The following is a 20,935-nucleotide window of genomic DNA, read 5'->3' as shown; positions in this document are numbered from 1 at the left end:
TGGCCTCTACCCATTGGGCTATTTTAGGTGTTGGCTGTTAGTTTCTGGTGCTTCCTGGAATCCTGGGGTGGGGAGAATCCCCTTGGCAGGAAGATGATTTTTCCTAAAGGAGGCCTCCTCTGCTTTTTGGGTATGAATGGCTGGTCACTGAATGGCTGGTGTTTCTCAGGAATTGCCACTGCTCACTTCAGGCATATAGACCTGAGTGGTAACTGTGGTCTTTGTTAGGCAGGAGGGCTCTCCTCTCACCTGGAGAAGTCCTGAAGACAGCTGCCCTGCTGCTGGGTTTCTCGATCTGAATTTAGTGAGCTGCTGCTGTTGTTACACTGTTTTCCAGGCACAGCCCTTTTGAAGAACCTGCTGATTCCCTAGCTGTGGGGTTTTCTCCCGAGAGGGAAACTCAGTCTCTGGTGCCCTGGGGCCCACAGTTCTGTCTGGGACGGTAAGTCGGTTGTGCAGCAGGTCTCTGGGCCGGCAGCTGAGTGCCCCACTCTGGGTGGAGGCTGTGCGCCCCGGTGTGGAGTGGTGGCTGGGCGTGTCACTCTGGGCCGGAGGTTAAGTACCCTTCTCTGGGCCGGAGGTTGTGCGCTACTCTCTGGGCCAGCTGCAGAGGGCCCTGCTCTGGACCAGAGGCTGTGTGCCCGAGTCTGCGATGGCGACCGAGGGGCGCCACTCTGGGCTGGAGGCTGTGCACCCAACTCTGGGCTGTGTATTTTCAAATAACTCATTTCTGAGTTCAGAGTCTTCTGTTTGATCAGTCTCACCATTGACAATTTATTACGTTTTTCATTTTATTTATAATAATCTTTAGCTTCATAATCACTGAGCTCTCTCTCTTTTAAAAGAACATATTTCAATCTGGTAAACTTTTTATTTTGTTCATTTGCTGTTTTCCTAATTTCATTGAACTGTTTCTATGTGTTCTCATATAGCATGGTACACTTCATTCAATTATTTTGAATTCTTTTTCTTCAATTATTTTGAATAATTTTTCAGGGATTTCATAGATCTCTGTCTCTTTGGTGTCAGCTGCTAGACAATGGTTGGAATGCATTTTGGAATGCATTTTCTTAGATTTTTATATTTCTTGCTTTGTATTGATGTGTACATATGTGATGGAATAGTAGCCTCTTCCAAGCTTGACAAGCTGGCTCTTTGGGGTTAGAGGTATTCACCTCTGGGCATACCAGAGACTGCAGATGTCTATAATGGCAGCAATAACTATTGAGGTCCTCATGGTCTATCTCCTACTGAGGAGGTCATGGGCAAGGAACCTTTCTTGGTACTTAGTCTGACTTGCAGTAGTAGTGGAAATAATATTAATCATGATACTGTGCAGTTGCTATGGACCCAGGGTCTGAAACATAAAGACTTTGGAGCAATCAAGGACCAGATCGTATATATTTTCCAGAAAATGTGTAGTGTGACAAATTGCATAACAATAATAATAATTTTTTATTATATAATTATTAGTAGTAATAATGATTACTATTACTATCAGCAGCAAAGCAGGGGTTTGCTGTATAGCTTTGGCTGAGCTGGTACTCAGTATGTAGCTTAGGCTAACCTTAAACTCATAGCAATCCTCCTGCTCCAGCTTCTTCAGTGCTGGGATTACAGGTGTGTGTCACCATGCCTAGCCAAATTTTATTTTATTGATGAAGATTAAATCCCATCCAATGGACAGTGAAAATTTTGGAAAATAAAAATTAGTTAAATTTAATGGTTACTGTCCTTGTAGCTTGCTTTTCTTTTTTCTCAGTAGCTCTAGTCCAGTGCTATCTACAGTTCCAGAGGAGGACCCATGTATAGAGTTATTTTGATAAATGTTTGTTCTTTTTATACTGTGTTCTCTTAGAAGTTCATAATGCCTGGGGATGTTAAAGCCACTTACAGGTCTTGCAGTGAAGATAAGTATTTAAATCCATTTCACCTCACTGTCCCTAAACCTCTCTAACCTTGGACTGTTTTAGAAGTCCCCTTTGGAGATATTGTGCTGGGCTTTTGTTTGTTAGTTTGTTGCTTGTGCCCATTATACTTACTAAAGAAGCCCCAAACGGAGCTGCAATTTTCCTATTTTTCCTTGGAAATTTAGGACTGTGAGAAAGTGTTTTTACTGTCTACCTGTGGTGCTTTAGTCCAGCAATGCCTGGAAGTGATGGCTAGAGGCCTGGAGACTGTCTGGGTAGCAGACAGTGTGGGGCCTGTTTGGGGACTGGCTTTGCCTTCATGGAAGGTTGCCTAGCTATGGTCCCTGCCCAGAACTGTACCCATGCTGGCTGTGCTATCTGCAATGGTGCCCAGAATGAAGACTTCTGGAAAATGAAGAGCCTGTCACAGACCCTTGCTTCAAATATGCTATGATATGAAATAAGCACAGAAGAGAGAGAAGCCTGCCAGACAGAGCAGAACTCGGGAGCTCACAAAATGACCAGAAGATGGACTGGATGACAGAGACTGTCAGGCTGCTTCCCCATCCACATGGGGCCCTGATGCTGTGCCATCATGGCACGGGGAGGCTCTTAGGGTACACAAAGCACAGCTTCTCGGTGGTTCAGCAAACGGAAATGTTGGATGCTCCTGTACCTGTTACCTTCCTCATCCCTGTGATCAAATACCTGAGAAGAGAACTTCCAGGAAGGATGGGTTCCTCTGCTGAAGGGTGCAGCCTTTATGGCAGGGAAGGCATGGTGGCAGAGCTGAGGGTAGCTGGCCACACTGTGCCTGTCACCACGATCATCATTAACTTTCAACACCAGGTCAGAGTAGCATTTCACATCAACCACAGCCAACGCCTTGAATAACTAGGTTCTGTGCAGCATGGAGGCGTCTATACCTGAAGGGCTTTTTTTATTCATCATAAGTGCGAATTCAACTAGGCCTCCTTTGTCTGGCATTCCCATCTCAAGGCTGTGGAGCCCATGGAAGGGTTTGGCTCTTTTCTTTCTCTTCACACTACCTTCTGTCACAGTAACGTGGATTCTCAAATAGAGGTGTGCTAGCCAGGTTTTTCTTTTTTCATCAGCTTGACACAATTTAGGCTCAGCTATAAATCACACAAGGCAGAAGAATTGCCTTGTGTTATCAGAGGAGTATACTATTTAATTTATGGATGTTTATATTATCTTTAAGTAGGACTTCCCATCTTGTTGAGTTGGACTGTCAAGAACTAGGGTCATAAAACTCTAAGACCCAGTGAAGGTGGCCATCTTCCGAGTACAGTTCCTGTTGTTCCCTGCATAAAGCTCCTGGGAGACAACAGGCATATTATATACCTTTCTTTGGAAGTGGCCAAGGGCCCTTTGTGGTTCATTTTGGGGCTTCTGGTCTCAAGGAAAGTATGGAACTGGTTTAGTTTGGCAGTTTCTGTTGCTTCCTGCCTACACTAGTGAGTGGAATTTCTCTGAGTGGCTTATTGGCCCTTGGCAATCTTTGGGCAGTCCCTCTGGCTTTTATAGGGAACTAATGAAGATTGCTTGATCCCTTTGTCCCTTGCTGAGCCAGGCAATAAATATCAGTATCAGTATGGGGCATCTCATGTCTTCTGGTTAGAGGGGTGGAGCGTGGATGGGAAAGGACAGGGGTGCCGAACTGGGCAGTGTGAATGGATAGAAGAGAGACTCTCCTTGTCTTGGGGGTTTATATACCACTTTGAGGACGGGAGGTGGGCAGACAACTGTAATTCAAGTCTGGAATCCAACCAAAGAGGACCTCTGTGGAATCAGGAAAAGGATGAGAATGCTAGTGCTCATGGGTCCCAGAACTAGAGCAGGACAGCTATGAAGTACATAAAGAGCCCATTTCTCTCCAAAAAAAAAAAAAAAAAAAAAAAAAAAAAAAAGGTTTTCATCGATTTTTTGATGTGTGGCTTCACAGCCCTGCCACTGCCCCCTTGCAGAGGGGAGGCTCCTGGCTGCCACAGTCATAGTGGCCTTTTCCCAAAGGACCCTTTGCAACTCAGACTTTCACTCCTTAACACCCCGTCTTCTCCCATGAGCTCTGAGATGGTGGCCATGCTCTCTGCTTGTGGATGGCCCTCTGCAGAGAGCATGGTTTCCATGCTCCTCCTGAAGCTCTTCCCCACATTATTTCTCACAAGGAGACCCCCTTGGGATTTTTTTTTTCTTTCTTCCTTTTGTCCAGAAGGAACAGGGAGCTACACTGCCTTTTCAAACTCTCTCAGGTGTTTGCACATGATGTTGAACACACAGCTTTGTTTTCATAATCACACCAGTCACATCGGGGCTGCCACTTACCTCCCCTGCTCCTAGATCAAGCTAATCACCAAGTGCAGCTGTCAGCAGGGACAGGAGTCCACACAAGCCGGGCAGGACCTTAGAGAGGAGGGACTTCAGAAAACCCTGCATAGGGTTTTCTCATGGCAGGAATTCAGAGTCAACACCCTTCGAATCTTCACTAAGCCTTTGGTGTGGTTATTTTCTGAAGCTCCCAGTCCACTATTGCCTACTTCAGGTGAATTAGAGGTTCCGTAGAGGTGAGCTAGATAGACATGCTGAATGTGATAGAACTGAATCAAGTCTCAAAGACCATGATGTGATGGCTCCAGCCAGCTGCTTATGTAAAATAACTCAAGGACCAACCCCATGGTCCTAGAATATATGCAAATCCAGGCACCCTAGAACACCCCAGATTCCCACTCTCCCCAGAAAAACCAGTCTTTCATGCTTTTTCACAGAAGATTTAAGAAGGTGCAGATCAAGATTCCACTCCCCAGGCAACTTACTGGCTCTGATGTTCTCCAACAGGCAGGACGTAGTATGAGTGTTTCTCAGGAGAAGCAAATGTCTAACACATTGTTCTTTCAAGAGCTCAGGGTGACCAAAGAAAGGCTCCTGGGAGTTCATTGTTGGGATGGACCTTGCAGGGTTGATTATCACATAGACAAACTGCAGGGGGAAGGTGAGGCTTTGCCATCCCGTGGGAGCTGTAAAGGGTTGCAGGAGGGAAAAAGTTCGAGCCCCCAGCCAACCAGCTGTGCTGGCATCAGGGTGGTCTTGGCTGCTTCCTAGTGACATGTCAAGAGGCTGCATGCTGAGGCCACAGGACCCCATATGTGCTCTCACACATAATTGACGTAGAGACTGTAATAAATACCGACCCTTGTTTATACAAATTAATGGGATTTGGGGACTTGGCTTTTACAAGAGCAGCCTCAGAAGCTTGGAGGACTTGGTACCTAGTTGCTTGCTGACTTTGAAACAGGCAGGGAATTAAGGAAGCCTGGCCTTGCCAAATGAAGTCAGAAGGACCTGGTGTGTGTGTGTGTGTGTGTGTGTGTGTGTGTGTGTGGTGTGGTGTGTAGATGCAGCTTACCCTGGTAATTTTATTAAAGAAAAGGCCCCTCCATTTGAATGATAATAGGGTAAATGTAATTGTAGTCTCTTTCCTCCAAAACAGCCAGAATATATGCAACTCTAAGAAAATCCTTAAAGGATCCAGGAGGTTGAAATGATTCTCACCAGTCCCTCAGTTTTATAAAAGTAGTATTTCTGTAAGCAGGCACGAGCACACGGGATTTCCCCATATCTTTGAGCAAAGCATGTACAGGTGAGGAGGCTTCTCATGGCTGTGACCAAACAGCTGAAAAATCAGCATAAGAAAGAAAGGGTTTATTCAGGCTCTCAGTTGGAGAATGCAGGCCCTCATGGGGGTGGGAAGGAGGCACTTCAGCAGAAGCACCTCACAGCTGTGGTGGTAAGAATAAGAGGTGGTTTGCTTTTATCTGGGTGGATCAGGAAAGAGAGACCCACAAGGAAGTGAAGCCAACCTATAGACATTTCAAGGCCAGCCCGCTAGCATCCCATTTCCTCCAGCAAGGCCCCACCTCCAAAAGCGCCACCACGTATTCAATCACAGGAGTCCATGAGAGACATGTTCCTAATGTATCCCGTAAAATGAATCTCCCATGAATCACAGTGTGTCTGTGAAGAGCTATAAAAGGAAGGAGTGTTTGGGAAATGAATTTGGGATTGATCTCATGAGAAATGGAAGAACCCTTGTTTGTAGTTCTCAAAAAAAGTAGATTCTGTAGCCACAGGCAGTGCATGGAGGTGAAGAGTACATGTGGTCGGCACCAGGGTAACAGTGTCAGAAACGCAGTCCTGCCTCTCACTCATACAGTACACCTGAGCAGGTGAAAACTCACCCTCTGAAAACTAATGAACAGCCCTAAAAGGCAGAACATCATGAGCATGTTGCAGGCTCGGGAGGAAGACTGACATCACAGAGGGGAATTTCTGCCAGAGCAGGCAGAATCGCTGTGACCCTCGGATGCCCAAAGCTCCCCTCTCTGTATATCTTGGACACTTCTCCTCACAAACTGCCAAAGGACATTTTTGATAGCTTGTCAGCTTATTACAACTAAGAAGCACCAGGGGAAGAGTCTAAGTGAGGATTTATCTAGACTAGGTGTGTGTGTGTGTGTGTGTGTGTGTGTGTGTGTGTGTGTGTGTGTAGGATTGTCTTAATTGGTATGAAAAGCCCCAGCCTGAGAGTGGATGATATCATTCCTGAGTTTAGGGCCTCGATGTAGCAGTAGAGAAATCTAGTTGAGCAGTAAGCAGCCATGCCTTTATTTCTTCTCTCTCTGCTTTTGACTATGAATATGATTAGCTGCCTCAAGTTCTTGCCTGAGATGATGAACTGTCCTGGAACTAAGCCAAACAAACCCCTTTTCCCTCTAAGTTTGTTTTTGTCAGCATATTTTATGACAGCAACAGAGGTGAAACTGAGACACTGTCCAAGACAGGTGGAGTCTTTCTTCTCTAGTGAGGTGGGAGCCACTCAGAACGCATTTGTGGACTTTATTAACTCCCTCCAGGGAGGTGACCCTCTGCTTTCTGCCTCTTTCTTTCTTCCTGGCCAAGAGGCCCTGATCACTTATTCCATTTATCACAGGGGCTCGCTGATATCAAGCAAACTCAAAATCTATAGCAACCACCTCCGCCAGGGTGAGCCTTGAGCTTTTTTGGATACAGACCTGCTTGTTTTGTGCCCATCAAGAATGGCTGGGTCCAGGATCCGACAGCAGGCTGAAAACAGTTCAGAAAACAGAGGCATGGAATCCTCAGGTGGCTCATGTTTCCCTTTGTTCTCTCTTGGAAATAGAACCAAAGCTTAATTGCAGTATCGGCTGCTCTGAAGAAACAGTCACAGGAGAAAATGAACCTCTGATTTCCAGACTAGACCACATAAGGTTGATTGGAGATTATGAAAAGTCTCAGAAGTAAAGTTCTGTAATGTTTTCATTCCCTGCCCATCCCCCCATGGTACATCTGTCCACCCTGGCTCTACTGGGCCTGCAGTAGTTCCTAAAGAATGCTAATCCAAAAGTGGGTCTGAGACTTTGTGGAAGGCTTCCTCTCCCTCTCTGAGGGAAGTCTTCAAACATGCACATATTTGCTTGACCAAGATCCAGACACACTTAGCTGGTACTCTGTTCAGTCTAGGAAATTCCAGGGGCCCCGTCTGGAATGGAGGCTAAAGTGGGGCAGCAGAAGGAACTGCGGCTCACTGAATCATATGGTGATCTCTTCTGTTCTCTCACAGTCCCCACCTCTCTGAATACTGGGGTCTTTCCCCCCTTAATTGGAAATATTTGTGTTTTTTTCTTCTACTTCTCCCTTGACTCCTGTTTCTGAAATTGACAATGATGCCATACTCTTTAAAGACAGGTAGGACAGGGTGCAAGCTTGCCCACAGAGGTGTTTTCCACACTGAATCAGCGGCTATGTTTTGTTGTCTAGAAGGGAAGACATTCCTTAATAGCCCCATTTCCCTGAGCCTCCATGGAAGCCTGTCTGCTTATGCTGAGTGAAGGCAGGAGCTGCTTGTCTAAGATTTCCTGAAAGCATGACAGCTGCTCAGACATACTCCCTTGTGACAAGCATTCTAGGAGAACTAATCGGACCATACCCTTGGCTAAACTAAGGCTGAGAGTCTCATGGGCATTCCAAAGCCACTGCTTTTTCAGGCATTGTAAATGGCTTAAAGTGTTTTTTAAATATACAATTTTAAGGAAATTCTACACATATGTATGTAAATATGTATATGTGTATAATATAATATATATTATACATACACATTGTTCTACTTGCATTTCTATTGCTGTGATAAAATATCCTGACAAAAAGAAGCTTAAGGGAGAAAGGGGTTTATTTTACCTTACAGTTCATCACTATGAGGAAATCAAAGCAAGAATTTCAAACAGCCACCTATAGCCCAGCCACAGCCAAGACCACAGAGAAATGAACGCATGCATGTTCACTCGCTTACTTATCAGTGCTCAGCTAGATTTCTCTACTCCCATACAATGCAGAACCCTCTGCTAGGGAATGTTACCATTCACAGTAGGCTGGATCTTCCCACATCAGTGAACATAATTAATACAACCCACCACAAATAAGCCCAAAGGGCAACCCAATCTAAACAGTCCCTCTTTCCTCCCAGTTGATACTCGGTTTTGTTCAGTTGACAACTGAAGCTAACCATTACATGTACTTAAGTTAAAAACAAAAACAAACAAACAAAAAACAAATTCGTGATTTTTCTTTTGCCTACTCTGTGTACGTTTTTAGTCAAAAGGTACTAGTGTATGTGCCCTGTCCCGTGACTTTCCCGGGCCTAGGAGAGGCTAAGAGGGCCTCCACACCGTAGAGATGGTCTCTGAGTTTTCTTGATGAAGGACCTCAGGTAGGAGCCAGACCTTCCTCTTTCAGAATGCTCTAGGGATGTTGGGGAGGTCTCCCTGTCCTTAGAACCTTCAGAAACCTCGGGTAGGTATTTTCCTTTGAGCAGATGGTCTCATGCTTGTAGCTTTTAGCGTCTTCTTACTGCTAAAAGAAGTTTTTGGTGAGACACAGCTGTCTGCAGTAGTTCATGTGCTCTGTAAAATATCCTGTCAAGTAATGAAGTAAGGGAGGAAATGGCTTATTAAGGTTACAGTTCCAAACTTCAGTCTATTACTAGAGGAAGTCAAAGTCAAGAGCAGACAGAGAATAAATTCAGAGATCCTTGCTTATTTGTGCGCATGATAATTTGCTAGGTTTTTCTGTTTTTTAAAGAGTTATTTTTTATTTTATGCATATGAGTGTTTGTCTACATGTGTGTACTTCCATGCATGAGTGGTGCCCACAGAGGACAAAAGAAAGTATCAGATCCCAAGAAACTGGAGTTACAAACGGTTGTGAGCCATCATGGGGTCCTGGGAAGGGAATCCGAGTCCTCTGCAGGAACAGCCAATGCTCTTAACATGTCCAGGGCTCAGCCATGATATGATGCCAGTTTTGTTCAGTGTGGGCCTTCCTACTTCAACTCACAGTCAAGGCAGCCCCAACAGACATGTCCACGGGGTCAGCCTTATCTAGACAATTCCTCATGAAAATGTTCTTCCCTAGTGATTCTAGCTGTGTCAACTTGACAGCTAAAACATATTCTGATGTCTCACTTCTGCCCTGTTTAACTATTGTTGAGGCCAGCTACTGGCTGGTCATTTGGAAACCCAAGAGTGTTCGTCACAGGCTAGGGCTTGGGGGAGAGAGCAATCACAGAGAAGGTTGTGGCTCTATCTCAGGGTTGTGCTACCCTGTATCTCCCGAAATTAATCCTCTTTCTGTTTCTTCCAGATAACTTGTTCAAACCCAAAGAAAGATGCATTTCAGAGAAGGAGATGCATATGAGATCTAAAAGGTACTTGGCCTGTTATGGGAGGTATGGAAAGGGCTGGGGAGCAAGAGAGAGGCTTGAAGGGTCCAGATGCCGTCCCCTGGGCCAGGGCTTCCAGGCTCACATTTAAAGGCTGAGGTACTTTTGGCTGCCGAAATGAAAACCTGGCTGAGGTGAGCAAAGTTGCCACACTGCGCCGCGGAATATTTATGCTGCTCTTGGACCAACCTTAGGAAAGTGGTGGGTCTTGGATTCGGGAGTGGGCCCGTAATTGGTCCCTAAGTGATCAGCAGATTCTGAACTGGAACTCTTCGATGCATTTGCCTCGTGGCTCTGGGCTGGAGCCATGTGCGGCTGCACCTTTGAAAGTAATTTTATGAGGAGGAGGAGAGAACCCAGTTTTCTGGAGGGCCTTGACTGTGGCCGTCCTGAGGAAAAGCTTCCAAGCTGGAAGCCGGCGGAGCATGGGAGCCAGAGGGGCCTCAGAGGGGCCACAAACTGGCTTTTCTGGCAAGTCGCTCTGTGGCAGTCTTGGCACCAGCCTCCAGGGTTCTCCTTGCTCTGCCTGACCAGTTACTATCCAAGACTCCCACTAACTCTTCACAACCCTGGAGCACACAAAGGCTACCATTCTTTCCTGGACCTGGCCTCTGAACCGGGACACAAATGCTCAGCAGGGTTGGCCATGTTCACACACATAAAATGTCATTAAGCTGTAATAAAGTACCTAGCCCTGGGAGAGATTATAGTAATTAAATCAAATTGATAGTGCACTCAGAGACACCGACGAAATAGGAAGAATAATTTTGCCCCCACTCTAGACCCTAAATTCCTGCTTTTACCATGATTATGTTGTTTCCACAATAATTAAGAAACTTTGGTTACCTACAGGGAACCTCTTTGAAAGTAAGAAAATAAGAAGTGGGGCATACCATTAATGACATGACCCCCAGCATTCTAACTGGGACTTATAAAGGGTCCCTGCATTTGAAGAGTTGCTGTTTGATAAATGAAACAATGTCTATACCTTGCAGTAAAAGTGCTCTCTTCAATTTTGTGGAGGGGGAAACAACAACAACAAAACCCTTTTCTTATTGGTCTCTAAACCTAAAACTGCTATTACAAGGTCTTGTCAACCAAGCAATTTAAGTAATGGGCTTCCAAGAAGCATTAGTAGACAGAGTTCTGTCCCCGCAAGTCTCTGAAGAAACTTTCTGAGGAGGACCAGCAAGCCACACTGTGGTGCAGCATTCACAACCTGTGGCTTCTTTTAACTGGTCTCCTCAGAGGGACTAAGCAACTGGATCTCTTCGCTCTGTGGAATGTGCCTGGCTGGACTCTGACCCCAGCTCCCCACAGTCGCCTGAAACTTCTTTTCCTTTGAGTTTCTTGTCGTGGAATTATGTTGGTTGTATTTTTATTTAAATCAAGCAATAGAAGAAAAGCAAAAGATGTTCCTTCTAGACCAATTAGCCAACTCTTCGTTCAGCCCCAGATTTACCTGTTAGGGTGCTTATAGTCGCTCTCTTTCCCCCCAAAAGCCTCCTGTTTGTACATTAAGCAGACATCTGGTCTTCAACCATACATGGTATTGTATTGTGTGTGCCTTTCCTTCTATAGCTTACCATTTCCTGGCATCATCTGCAAGCTTTCCCAAGATGCAGATTTCTGTCTGTTTGCACAGTGTCTTTCGTGGGACCTTGCTGTTATATATCAGGGGATCCCATTTGAGGAAGCAGCGCAGGCCAGGAACACAGATGCTTTAGTTTCAACTTCCCAGTTGGAGTTGGATGGACAGCTCCAGGAGAGGTAGTCTCTGGACCTGAGGAACTGCCCACTTAAGGGCTTTGGGACTAGCTCTCTTATGGTCCTCTTGCCTGTTTCCAATCATGCTGGAGTGAAGCAAACATGTATTCCTTTTTTCACACATTTACTTAACCCTCACTAATACCCACAGTGTTCCAGGCCCATGCCAGGAGTTCATGAGTAGCTCTGTGCAGCGTAGTTGGGGCACAGAGCTTCCCAGTGAGGAAGAAGCATTCAGCTTGAGGTCCCAATGCCAGCCTACCATTAGCCAGCAGAGGAGCTCTACCCAAAACCCTTGATCTTGCTGGAACTCATGTCCCTTGTTGTATGACAGGCCCCCACACATACCTCTTCTGGCTATTGTGAGGATTGAGTGTGTTTATTCATGTATGGTGATGAGCCTGATGCTCAGCAAACAAGATATCACCTACTGATACTGTCATCATCCTTGTCCTTTTATACTTGACATTCATGCTTCTAAGGGCAGAAAATCTCACGTTTCTTGTCTGACTTTCATACATGAGAGAAAATGAGAAAGAGATGTTTGAACTGAGTGCCTTGTATAGCTTAGCAACCTACAGGCTCAGGATGTAGTGAACCCATTGTGTTGGAGGAAAATCGGTTGGCACCCATCCCTAAACAGTTTGTGTTGAGGAGGAGGAAGCAACCTTCCAGACAAGGGTTCCCTAGACTCTGCTGGCAACTCAGAAGCTCTTAATTTTACATGGGGACCAGGACAAGATACTTGAGTCTGAAATGTATTTAGAATCAGCTTAATCAGACACACTGTATACTAAGAAAAACAAGCATTTTCCCCAGTATATGATTCTTGCTCCTGCCATCCACCTGTTGCTCTTTGTCAAATCACAGAAAGTAAAAAATGAGATGGGAAAAATGGGAGTATGTAGGGATTGTTGAGACTCAGAATGGCAAACCAGTAGGTTAAACATCCCTCCTTTTACAAGCAGTCACCCTAAAAAGTCGTCATCACTGCAAATTCAGGATGAGATATGATTTCCACGTAAATACCTGGCCTCCCAAGCTTGCCTGCTACACTGCCCAGGAGACATCTGGAGACACTGTCCCCAGTGTGACTGTGTCCTGGGGCCTCAGAGAAATTCTTCCTTTTTCAGGGCCACTATGAATTCAGTTAGGTTCATAAATGTACTTGTATCTTCTTATTTTTATTTTTATCCTTTATTCTTTTTTAACAAAATAAAATATAATCAGATAAAACAAAAGCCATCACATGGAAGTCGGACAAGGCAAACCAACAGAAGGAAAAGAGCCCCAAGAGAAGGCACTAGAAGCAGAGACCCACTCATTCAAACATGCAGGAGTCCCATAAAAATACTCAACTGAAAGCTCTAAGATATATGCAGAGGACACGGTTCAGATTCATGTAGGCCCTGTGCATGCTGCCCCAGTCTTTGTGAGTTCATTCAAGCTTTGCTCAGTCGATTATTCTCCTGGTGTCCTCCATCCCCTCTGGCTCTTAAACTCTTTCTACCTCCTTTTCCACAGGGTTCCCTGCCCTGTGAGGGGAAGGGTGAAGTTCTTCAGATGGTATCTTACAGTGGGCTTCTCCCTGCTGACAAGTGAGGCTGGCCCCTGGCCCCAGCACCTGCCATCTTGTTACTCATCATGTATTCTGTCTGTTTCAGAATCTATAATAACTTGCCGGAAGTTAAAAAGAAAAAAGAAGAGCAAAAGAAAAGAGTAATCCTACAGAGTAACAGGCTCCGAGCAGAAGTCTTTAAAAAGGTAGCTGCCTGGCACTCACGGGTGTGAGGTGGGTGGCGCGCAGATGAGGAGGTGAGCTTGATATCTTTGTTTCCCTTGCTCCGACAGCAATTACTGGACCAGCTCCTCCAAAGGAATGCAGTATAATCCCAGGTGGCCCTGCTAGCCACAGCCTGGATCTGGGAAGACTTCTGACGATGCTGGATGAATCATTAAACTTCTAACACTATCTCCACACATGAAAGATACTTTTACTTTACTTCTGATTTATTTTTCCCATAAAGGAAATGTCACTTTCTGAATGACCCAAACAAACAAAAGCAACACTGCTGGAGACAATTGATCAGTAGTCCATTGCTGGGACTTCAACCCCCTTGGAACCTACTAGACTTAGTCTCTTCCATTATTTTTGCTTGTGAACTTTACCCATTGCTTCTGAAGTTTTTATTATACCATTTCCAGCCAACCAGGATATCTTTATATATTCAAGTGTGCTTAAATGTTTGGGATTTTTTTTTGGGGGGGGTTCGAAAAATTGAGAAGCAAAAATCTATCACATTTTAACTTCCAGATCAATGGCTGACAGTTCTGAAATCCAAAGCATGAATCAAAGTTTGTTTAGCATATGTATCCCGGAGTACCGGGGGCTGACTTCGAAATGGATAGATGAAGAGGCAGAGCTTAGAACAAGCAGAAGAGCCCCTCTGCCCCTCTCCCTCAGTGCCAGCCTTTGGTAGCCAAAGCACCTGTTTCTGTGGGAGCCAGGAGAATGACTGAGCGAAGATATCAGTCTTTTCACCACCCACACATGAGACGTTATCTTGATCAAATGGCCTAGCGGTACCTAATCTTATTTATTCTTTCAAGCATTCTTCATAAATATGTATTTGTGGAGTTAAGAACAAATTAGTTTTTGCAATGAAAATGGAAATAAAAACAGTTATTTGAAATTCAGTCCTTCTCTGTCATGTATTTTGATCAGTACGATAATACCTGCTGCAACCTCAGGGTGACATCGTGTCTCCTTCTCCTCTACCTCTGGCCACCATGAGAGCCCTTGTGCGTCCAGATGCCTTGGGGGTAGTGGGGGGGGGGGTTATTGCCTCTCAGGAGATGGTGCAAAAGAAGCAGGGATGACTTCCCAGGCAGCATATAGGAGCTTGCCAATGAAGGTTCGGAGAATGGTGCAGGAGTCTGGTGATGCTCTTGTTCCTGTCGTAATGTTGCTCCCTTCCTCCCTCTCCCAGCGTCAGTTGCACTTGTCCCCTCTTCTGGAGCACTACCTTTTATGTATCTGTTGTCAGACTTAAAACTTCTACCTCCAGGCTCTCTCCTAACACTGTCCTGTCCCTGCTGTGCCCTTCAGCAGAGTCAGCACCTTCCTTCCTTCCTTCCTTCCTTCCTTCCTTCCTTCCTTCCTTCCTCCTCCCTCCCTCTCTCCTTCCCCTCCCTCCCTCCCTCCCTCCCTCCATCCCTCCCTTTGTGTATATCTGTCTCACCATGTATATGTGTATATACAAATATGTGTGCTCGCCTGTTCAGGTACAGGTTTGTATGAGTACATGTGTGTTTACTTGGAGAGGACAAAGGGCAATCCTAAGTATCAGAGTTTAGGCATTGTCCATTAAAAACTTTTTTTTTTTTTTTTTTTGGACAGTATGTCTCACTTGACCTGGAAGTTGCTAAATAGGTTAGGCTTACTGGCCACTGAGCCCCAAAGATCTACCCTGTTCCAGCCTCTCTGGGCATTGAACTACATTTAAAAAAAAAAAAAAAAAAAAAAAAAAGGCAAATAAGCCAGACACTAATCCCAGCACTAGGGAAGCAGAGGTGGACAGATCTCTGAATTTGGGGCCAGCCCGGACTACAAAGCAAGCTCCAGAACGGCCAGGGCAACACAGAGAAACCCTGTCTTGAAAAAACCAACAAAACAAACAACAAAAACCATAGGCTTATGGAGACACAACTCAATTTGGTGTGCTTTCCCATGCTGTTGGCAAGCCATCTCCATTGACTAGAATCTTCCCTTGTGTTTCCTTATGTTTGTCCTGTTCAGAGGAAGCAACCTAACAGAACCCTAGGAGCAGAATCTTCCCTTGTGTTTCCTTATGTTTGTCCTGTTCAGAGGAAGCAACCTAACAGAACCCTAGGAGCAGAGGCTCTGGGATGCCTCTGCTGTTCTTGGTCCACGGCCTTAGACAGAGATGCCACTGAGCATCCAGCCAGGGGAGAAACCACATGGTAATCCAGGAACGTTTAATGTACCGTGTTACTAACCGTATAGAAGTAGAGGCAGCTCTGAAGAGCCCAAGCAGCCACAGAAACAAAGGAGCTGTGCCGGAAGTGTCCAAGTGCGGCTCAGTAGATGATGGAAAATGTTTTGTACTGCCATACCTGTAAAACTGGCTGAAAGTCCACCCTGCCAGGCTTGCTGGGAACCTGCTCTGGGGATGTGCAAGGCAGCGCCCCTCTGCTACAGCAGCAGTCAGGGGGTAGGGGGGAGATCTGCATGCTTTGCAGGGCCTGGTCCAGAAGCCTGCTGAGCTGTATCTCTCCAGCGACCCCTACTGACAAAATTTAGTATTGCCCAGCAGCCTAAGGGCGAATAGACAAAGGGTTGGGATCCATTTTAACTGAGCAGACAAAAAAAAAAAAAGGTGGATTCAGAGGTGAGAAAGGAAAATATAACGGAGACTTGGCACAGTCGGTTGTTTAGCCTTGCCTCAGTTTCCTTAACTGCCAGATGTAAGTAAGTACGGGGCTTTCTTCATGCGGTTGCTAGGGAAATGAAGTGGATGTGAGTGGAAGGTGTGGAAGAGTGCCCGCCCCAAAGCAAACAGACCATGAGTGTTTCCTGGCATGCACAGAGGTGGGAGGAAGAGCACATGGCCCATGAGTTGGTTGAGCGGGCTTGGCAGTGGAATGCTCTAAAAGGCCATTTTATGCTTAGCTTTAACGGCAATTGGGCTGGTCAGTCTGTAAGCCGGAAGTCTCGCCATAAAGTTTGGTTGGGGGCTGGGAAGGTGAGTCCTTAGGTAGAGGCACTTTCCCGAGGCCTGACAACCTGATTTTGATCCCCTGTGCCCACCGACGAGAAGGGGGGAGCTAACTCCCACAGATTGTCCTTTGGACTTCCTCATGCGCACCACGTCATGCACATGAACACAAACACACAAAAACTGAAGCAATAAGCAAACAAATGCAAAACGCTTTTGAAAAAGAAAAGTTTGATTGGCTGGCTTTGGTTTTGTTTGTTTGTTTGTTTGTTTGTTTTTTGAGTTCAGTGTATCCCAGGCTACATTGCAGCAGAGGCTGGCCTTGAACTCCTGATCATCCTGCATCTGCTTCCTAAGCTGCTGGCTTTTTGTGAACTTATGTAGCCCCTCCATGTTGCTGTCACCTTGGGGGCCATTTCAGAGCAGCTCCCCAATGCTGCAATTGCTTTTTTATACTGTTAGGGTGGCTACCAGGTGCTCCAGTGAATTCCTGTGTACAGCTTAATAGCTTTCTTAAAATATGCATTTTAAGTAAAATCTATGGTACTTAAGGACAGTTTTTCTTGGATGAAGATCCCATGACATCTGTCCTTACTTTTCTTTAGCATCTCCAGAGTATTTGTGAAGCTTTTCCCTTGCATCCAAATTCAGGGCCCAGCTGTTTCCAGACTGTTTAGTGATATTTAGGGAGGTGGGTTTGTCTCAGCTAACATTTTAGAAAGAGAATACTAGATGGAACCAACTTTTAAGAGTTCATAAAACACTCACCTTCACTGCAAACCTTCTGCTGAGTCCTCAGTGTAAAGAAGGAAGAGTCAACCTTAGATTAAACAGCACTGAAAAGTGTTTTCAAGGGCAGTTCTTAGCTAAGATCCCAGAGTGAGGAACCAGGTAGGAATATGGGCTGATATCCGGTATAGGGTAATATTCGCTCTGTATTGGCTGGCTCAGGACAAGGCGGAAAATCAAAATTTAGTTTCCTGTTGAGCTTATTTTCTTATTGTAGAAATTCTTTTAATGCTGGCAAACGAATCTGACACTGTGAGTTTCTCTTCTGTCACATAGGAATAGCAGAAATGATCGGTATGGAAATCAAGGCCTGCAGAATTAAATCAGCCATCCCTCCCTGTCTCTCAGGAACTAGCCTCCAATTGCTGAGTAATTTTCTTAAACTCAGCCCTCAGGAAAGGCTCTGGGGGATTTTAAAATTCTAACTAGACTTTGTCACAGTAACTTCAATAAGCAAATTCTTCTCTGACTGTGGTTTATTTGCATCTGAGGGTATTTTGGGTCCAGCACAGAGACAACTTTTCAGAGATGCAGCATGCAGATGGCTGAGGGGTTTCTAAGGAAAGATTCCAGAGCCTGGACCAGGCAACATCGGGAATCCTTAGAGATGTCCAGGTTGTAAGAGAACTGGGCCATCTCCCGGTGGTCCCCATGACTTCATGTGGAAGGAGCAATTCCTATTTGGGTTATGCATCCTGTCTGCCAGCTGGTAATGGAATAATGGGAAAACAATTGTCTTGGCTCTTTAGCCAGAGTCTTTTGCCAACCCAACTTCCTGGAAGTTGTGAGCTCCCTGGGTGAGTCAGCAAATGCTTGCTCAGAGGAACAAGACTTTTTGAAAAAGGAGTGAGGCAAGCAAATCATGAGAGAGCGTAGAGAACTCTTTGTCTCACAAAGTCCCTGCTTTTCAACACTTACTGGCAGAAAACCAAACCAAACGGAACAAACAAACAAAAAAGTCAGGCATTGGAGCTGGCGTCTGAGCATAGCTGATGACCCACAGTCTGAGTATGAGGCACACTGGATGCAGGAAAGAGGAGGGGGCAGGATGTGTCTGCCCGGGGAAGGTGATCTAATCATTGGTATCTGAGAGTTCTGGGTCAAGCAACTAAGAATGTAGTAGAGAAATGACTGCTAGGGTTGATGGGAATGCACTTATGTGCGCTCTCAACACAAAGGAAACGATCTACTAAGTGATTAAAATGTGTTCATCAGCAGATGGTTCCACATGATAGGGTTCCTTGAATTTGTATTTTCATCAAAATTACCCACAAATGTGTAGCGCTGTGGAGACCTTTGAAATCTGCCATCGCTGGCAGAAGAAACCCATTCCTGCGACTGACTCACTTTGGAAGTTCCTCCAGCTCTCTCTCTCTCTCTCTCTTGTCTCACCCTGTACTGTTGAGACATTGCTGGCTCATCCTGGGAGAGCAGCCTATGCAATAGCTATTGGAGATTCTGTGGGCTCCTCCCTCTAATATCCTGTGACTTGTTTTAAAGGGATGGGGCCCTCCGCCAAGGCGGACCTCTGTCTACTAGTCACACGGAGTGCAGCAATGACAACTTTGCAAGTCTCTCCAAAAATACAGGTTTTTTTCTTCAAATTTCCTTTGTTGTCCCAATTGAATATTTAATCTGAGGTCCTCATCTGCCATGTGCACAGAGGAAGGGAGGAAACACTGAAGTTCATTTTGTTTTCTTGCCCTTCTGGAAAGGTTCCTGGAAACATCCTGAAAGGCACCTATCTGGCCATAGTGCAGCCAGAAAGGTGACTTGAAATAGTAGTGTTTCTCCCAGAACTAAGTGCCTCGGGACCTGTGAGGGAGAGACTTGATTTATTTAGAGCATCTCAAAAGAATGTAGCATTGTTTAAAAAAAAAAAAAAAAAAAAAAAACAAGCTTAAAATTTTCCAAAGATGGTGAAGGTGACTCAGTAAACTGCTTAACATGCAAGTGTGAGACCTGAGTGCTAACCGTGTACAAAAGCTGAGCCCAACAGCACACCCCTGCGCCCCAGTGCTGGGAGGATCTCTGAACTTCACCACCAGCCACCAACCCAGCCAAAACAATGAGCTCTGGGTGTGGTGAGAGATCCTGCCTCGAAATCTGAGGCGGAGAACAATTGAAGAAGATACCCATTGTCAACCTCTGGCTTCATACATCTCTCTCTCTCTCTCTCTCTCTCTCTCTCTCACACACACACACACACACACACACACAAATCCACAAAACTGAAAATGAGAAAATAGCTGGGGGAGGGGCAAGGGGAGGGAAAATATGTTGGCTGTTTGTGGTTGTGAACATGACTATATCTGAAATTAGCTAAAAGCCAAATGGCTGGGCCTAACTGTGAGGGATTTCTAAAAATTAAATCGTCATTTGAAGTAGGGAGGCTCATTTCTAAGATTGAACTTTAATCTGGGCCACACCTTCTGCTGGCAGCCTATATAAGGAAATGAAAGAAAGACACTTTTATCTTCTTGCTCATGGTTTTGTTGGCAAGTCAATTCATTCACTGGCATTAGAGCCTACTTTGGGATTCAGACCTATACTGAAGACCAGCTGAGATGTTCAGCTTCATGGTCTGACTATCTTTTGAACTCTTGGCCCTTTCATTGATAGACAGCCATTGTTGAACTAGCAGGACCACAACCTGTAAACCATCTCAATAAATCCCTTTGGGTGTGTGCCTGTGTGTGTGTGTGTGTGTGTGTGTGTGTGTGTGTGTGTGTGATATCATATATAATAATATAATACATATTCATTCTGTAAGTTCTGTTTTTCTCTAGAACCCTGACTAATAACAGAAAATATCTGTCTGAATAGGGAAGAGGAAGAATTCCATTTTATTAAACAGCCCCCCCCCCAGAATGAATTACATAGTATAGTGAGAGTTTGGGTTTCTTTAAAAACACAGTTATGTTATGTGAATATGTGTTTGTTTTAATCCCAGGTGTGATATGGGCTGCTTCAGTTTGGCCACAGCCATTAACTATGATTTTCTCATGCACTAGTAGGGGCGTGATCTTTGTCAGTGGCAGATAGTTTAATTCTAAAGACTCTAGAGAAGGAACAAATGTCAAAGCCCAGAGACGGACAGGGGCTCTAAGAAGAAGAAGAGAAGGAGGAAGAAGAGAAGGAGAGAGGAGGAGGAGGAGAGAGAAGGAGTAGCAAGAGGAGAAGGAGGAGAAGGAATGGTGCTACTGTTCCCCCTGCTGCTCCTGGTTGCTGCTGTTGTGATTTGATGAGAAGTTGGAGATATGACTATGAAGATTGGCCTTGCCCCAAGAATCTGGACAACCCCAATCAGCAGGAAGTAGTCTAAAGAAATCGATGCCCCCTTTCCCCTCTAACCTTCTGTCTTTCCTACCTGGTGTTGAAAGGGGTTGGGGTGGAGAAGGGAAGGGTGTTAGATATAAAAACCCAACAAATAGATTTAAAAGTACTTCTACAACATAGAGGTAAGCAAGTCTCAAAGACGCTCAGAGCATTCCCCTCTGTGTGAGCACTGAACCTCCCGACATGCCTGCAGGAGTGGAGCAGCTGCCAATGACGTCATGCAAACCATACAGCTGTCACCCACACGGCCTGTGCTGGACAGTTGGTCCCCTTGTGTCAGAGGTGGCGGGCTGTGGGCTGACCCACCCAGTGAAGAGGGGATAAACACTTCCACTGCTGTGGATTCGTTCAGAAGCCAACCCCGACCTGTGGGCTGTAGCCACGGTGGCTTTTCTGGACATGTTTATGATTACACAGACACCAAAGGGATTAATGATGACAGAGTCCATGTGGCGCCGCCTGTGCTTCATGTTACAACCCTCTCAGTACACATGAGAGCTTTGCTTATGTTTAAAAATATACCTGAAGGCTGCTTAGGCCCACTCTAATTATTGTATATGGACATAATTACAGCTGTA

The 20,935-nt window shown here is 45.3% G+C and overlaps 1 protein-coding gene across 7 annotated transcripts in view; it reads left to right on the top strand.

The window, feature by feature from the left end:
- The window catches only part of C1H10orf90 (chromosome 1 C10orf90 homolog), a 240,255-nt gene extending 226,088 nt beyond the window's left edge, over positions 1 to 14,167 (top strand). For all 7 annotated transcript variants that reach the window (XM_060381376.1, XM_060381371.1, XM_060381380.1 and 4 more), the window contains 3 exons: positions 9,645 to 9,708; positions 13,155 to 13,254; positions 13,342 to 14,167. In XM_060381376.1, coding sequence (XP_060237359.1) covers positions 9,645 to 9,708; positions 13,155 to 13,254; positions 13,342 to 13,380 — 203 coding nt within the window. In that variant the 3' untranslated portion in view covers positions 13,381 to 14,167. The remainder of the gene's footprint in view (positions 1 to 9,644; positions 9,709 to 13,154; positions 13,255 to 13,341) is intronic.
- The last annotated feature ends 6,768 nt before the right edge of the window (positions 14,168 to 20,935 follow it).

This window comes from Meriones unguiculatus, chromosome 1 (genome assembly GCF_030254825.1).
Source record: "Meriones unguiculatus strain TT.TT164.6M chromosome 1, Bangor_MerUng_6.1, whole genome shotgun sequence".
Lineage (NCBI taxonomy): Eukaryota > Metazoa > Chordata > Mammalia > Rodentia > Muridae > Meriones > Meriones unguiculatus.
This window is presented reverse-complemented; position numbering and strand designations above follow the sequence as displayed.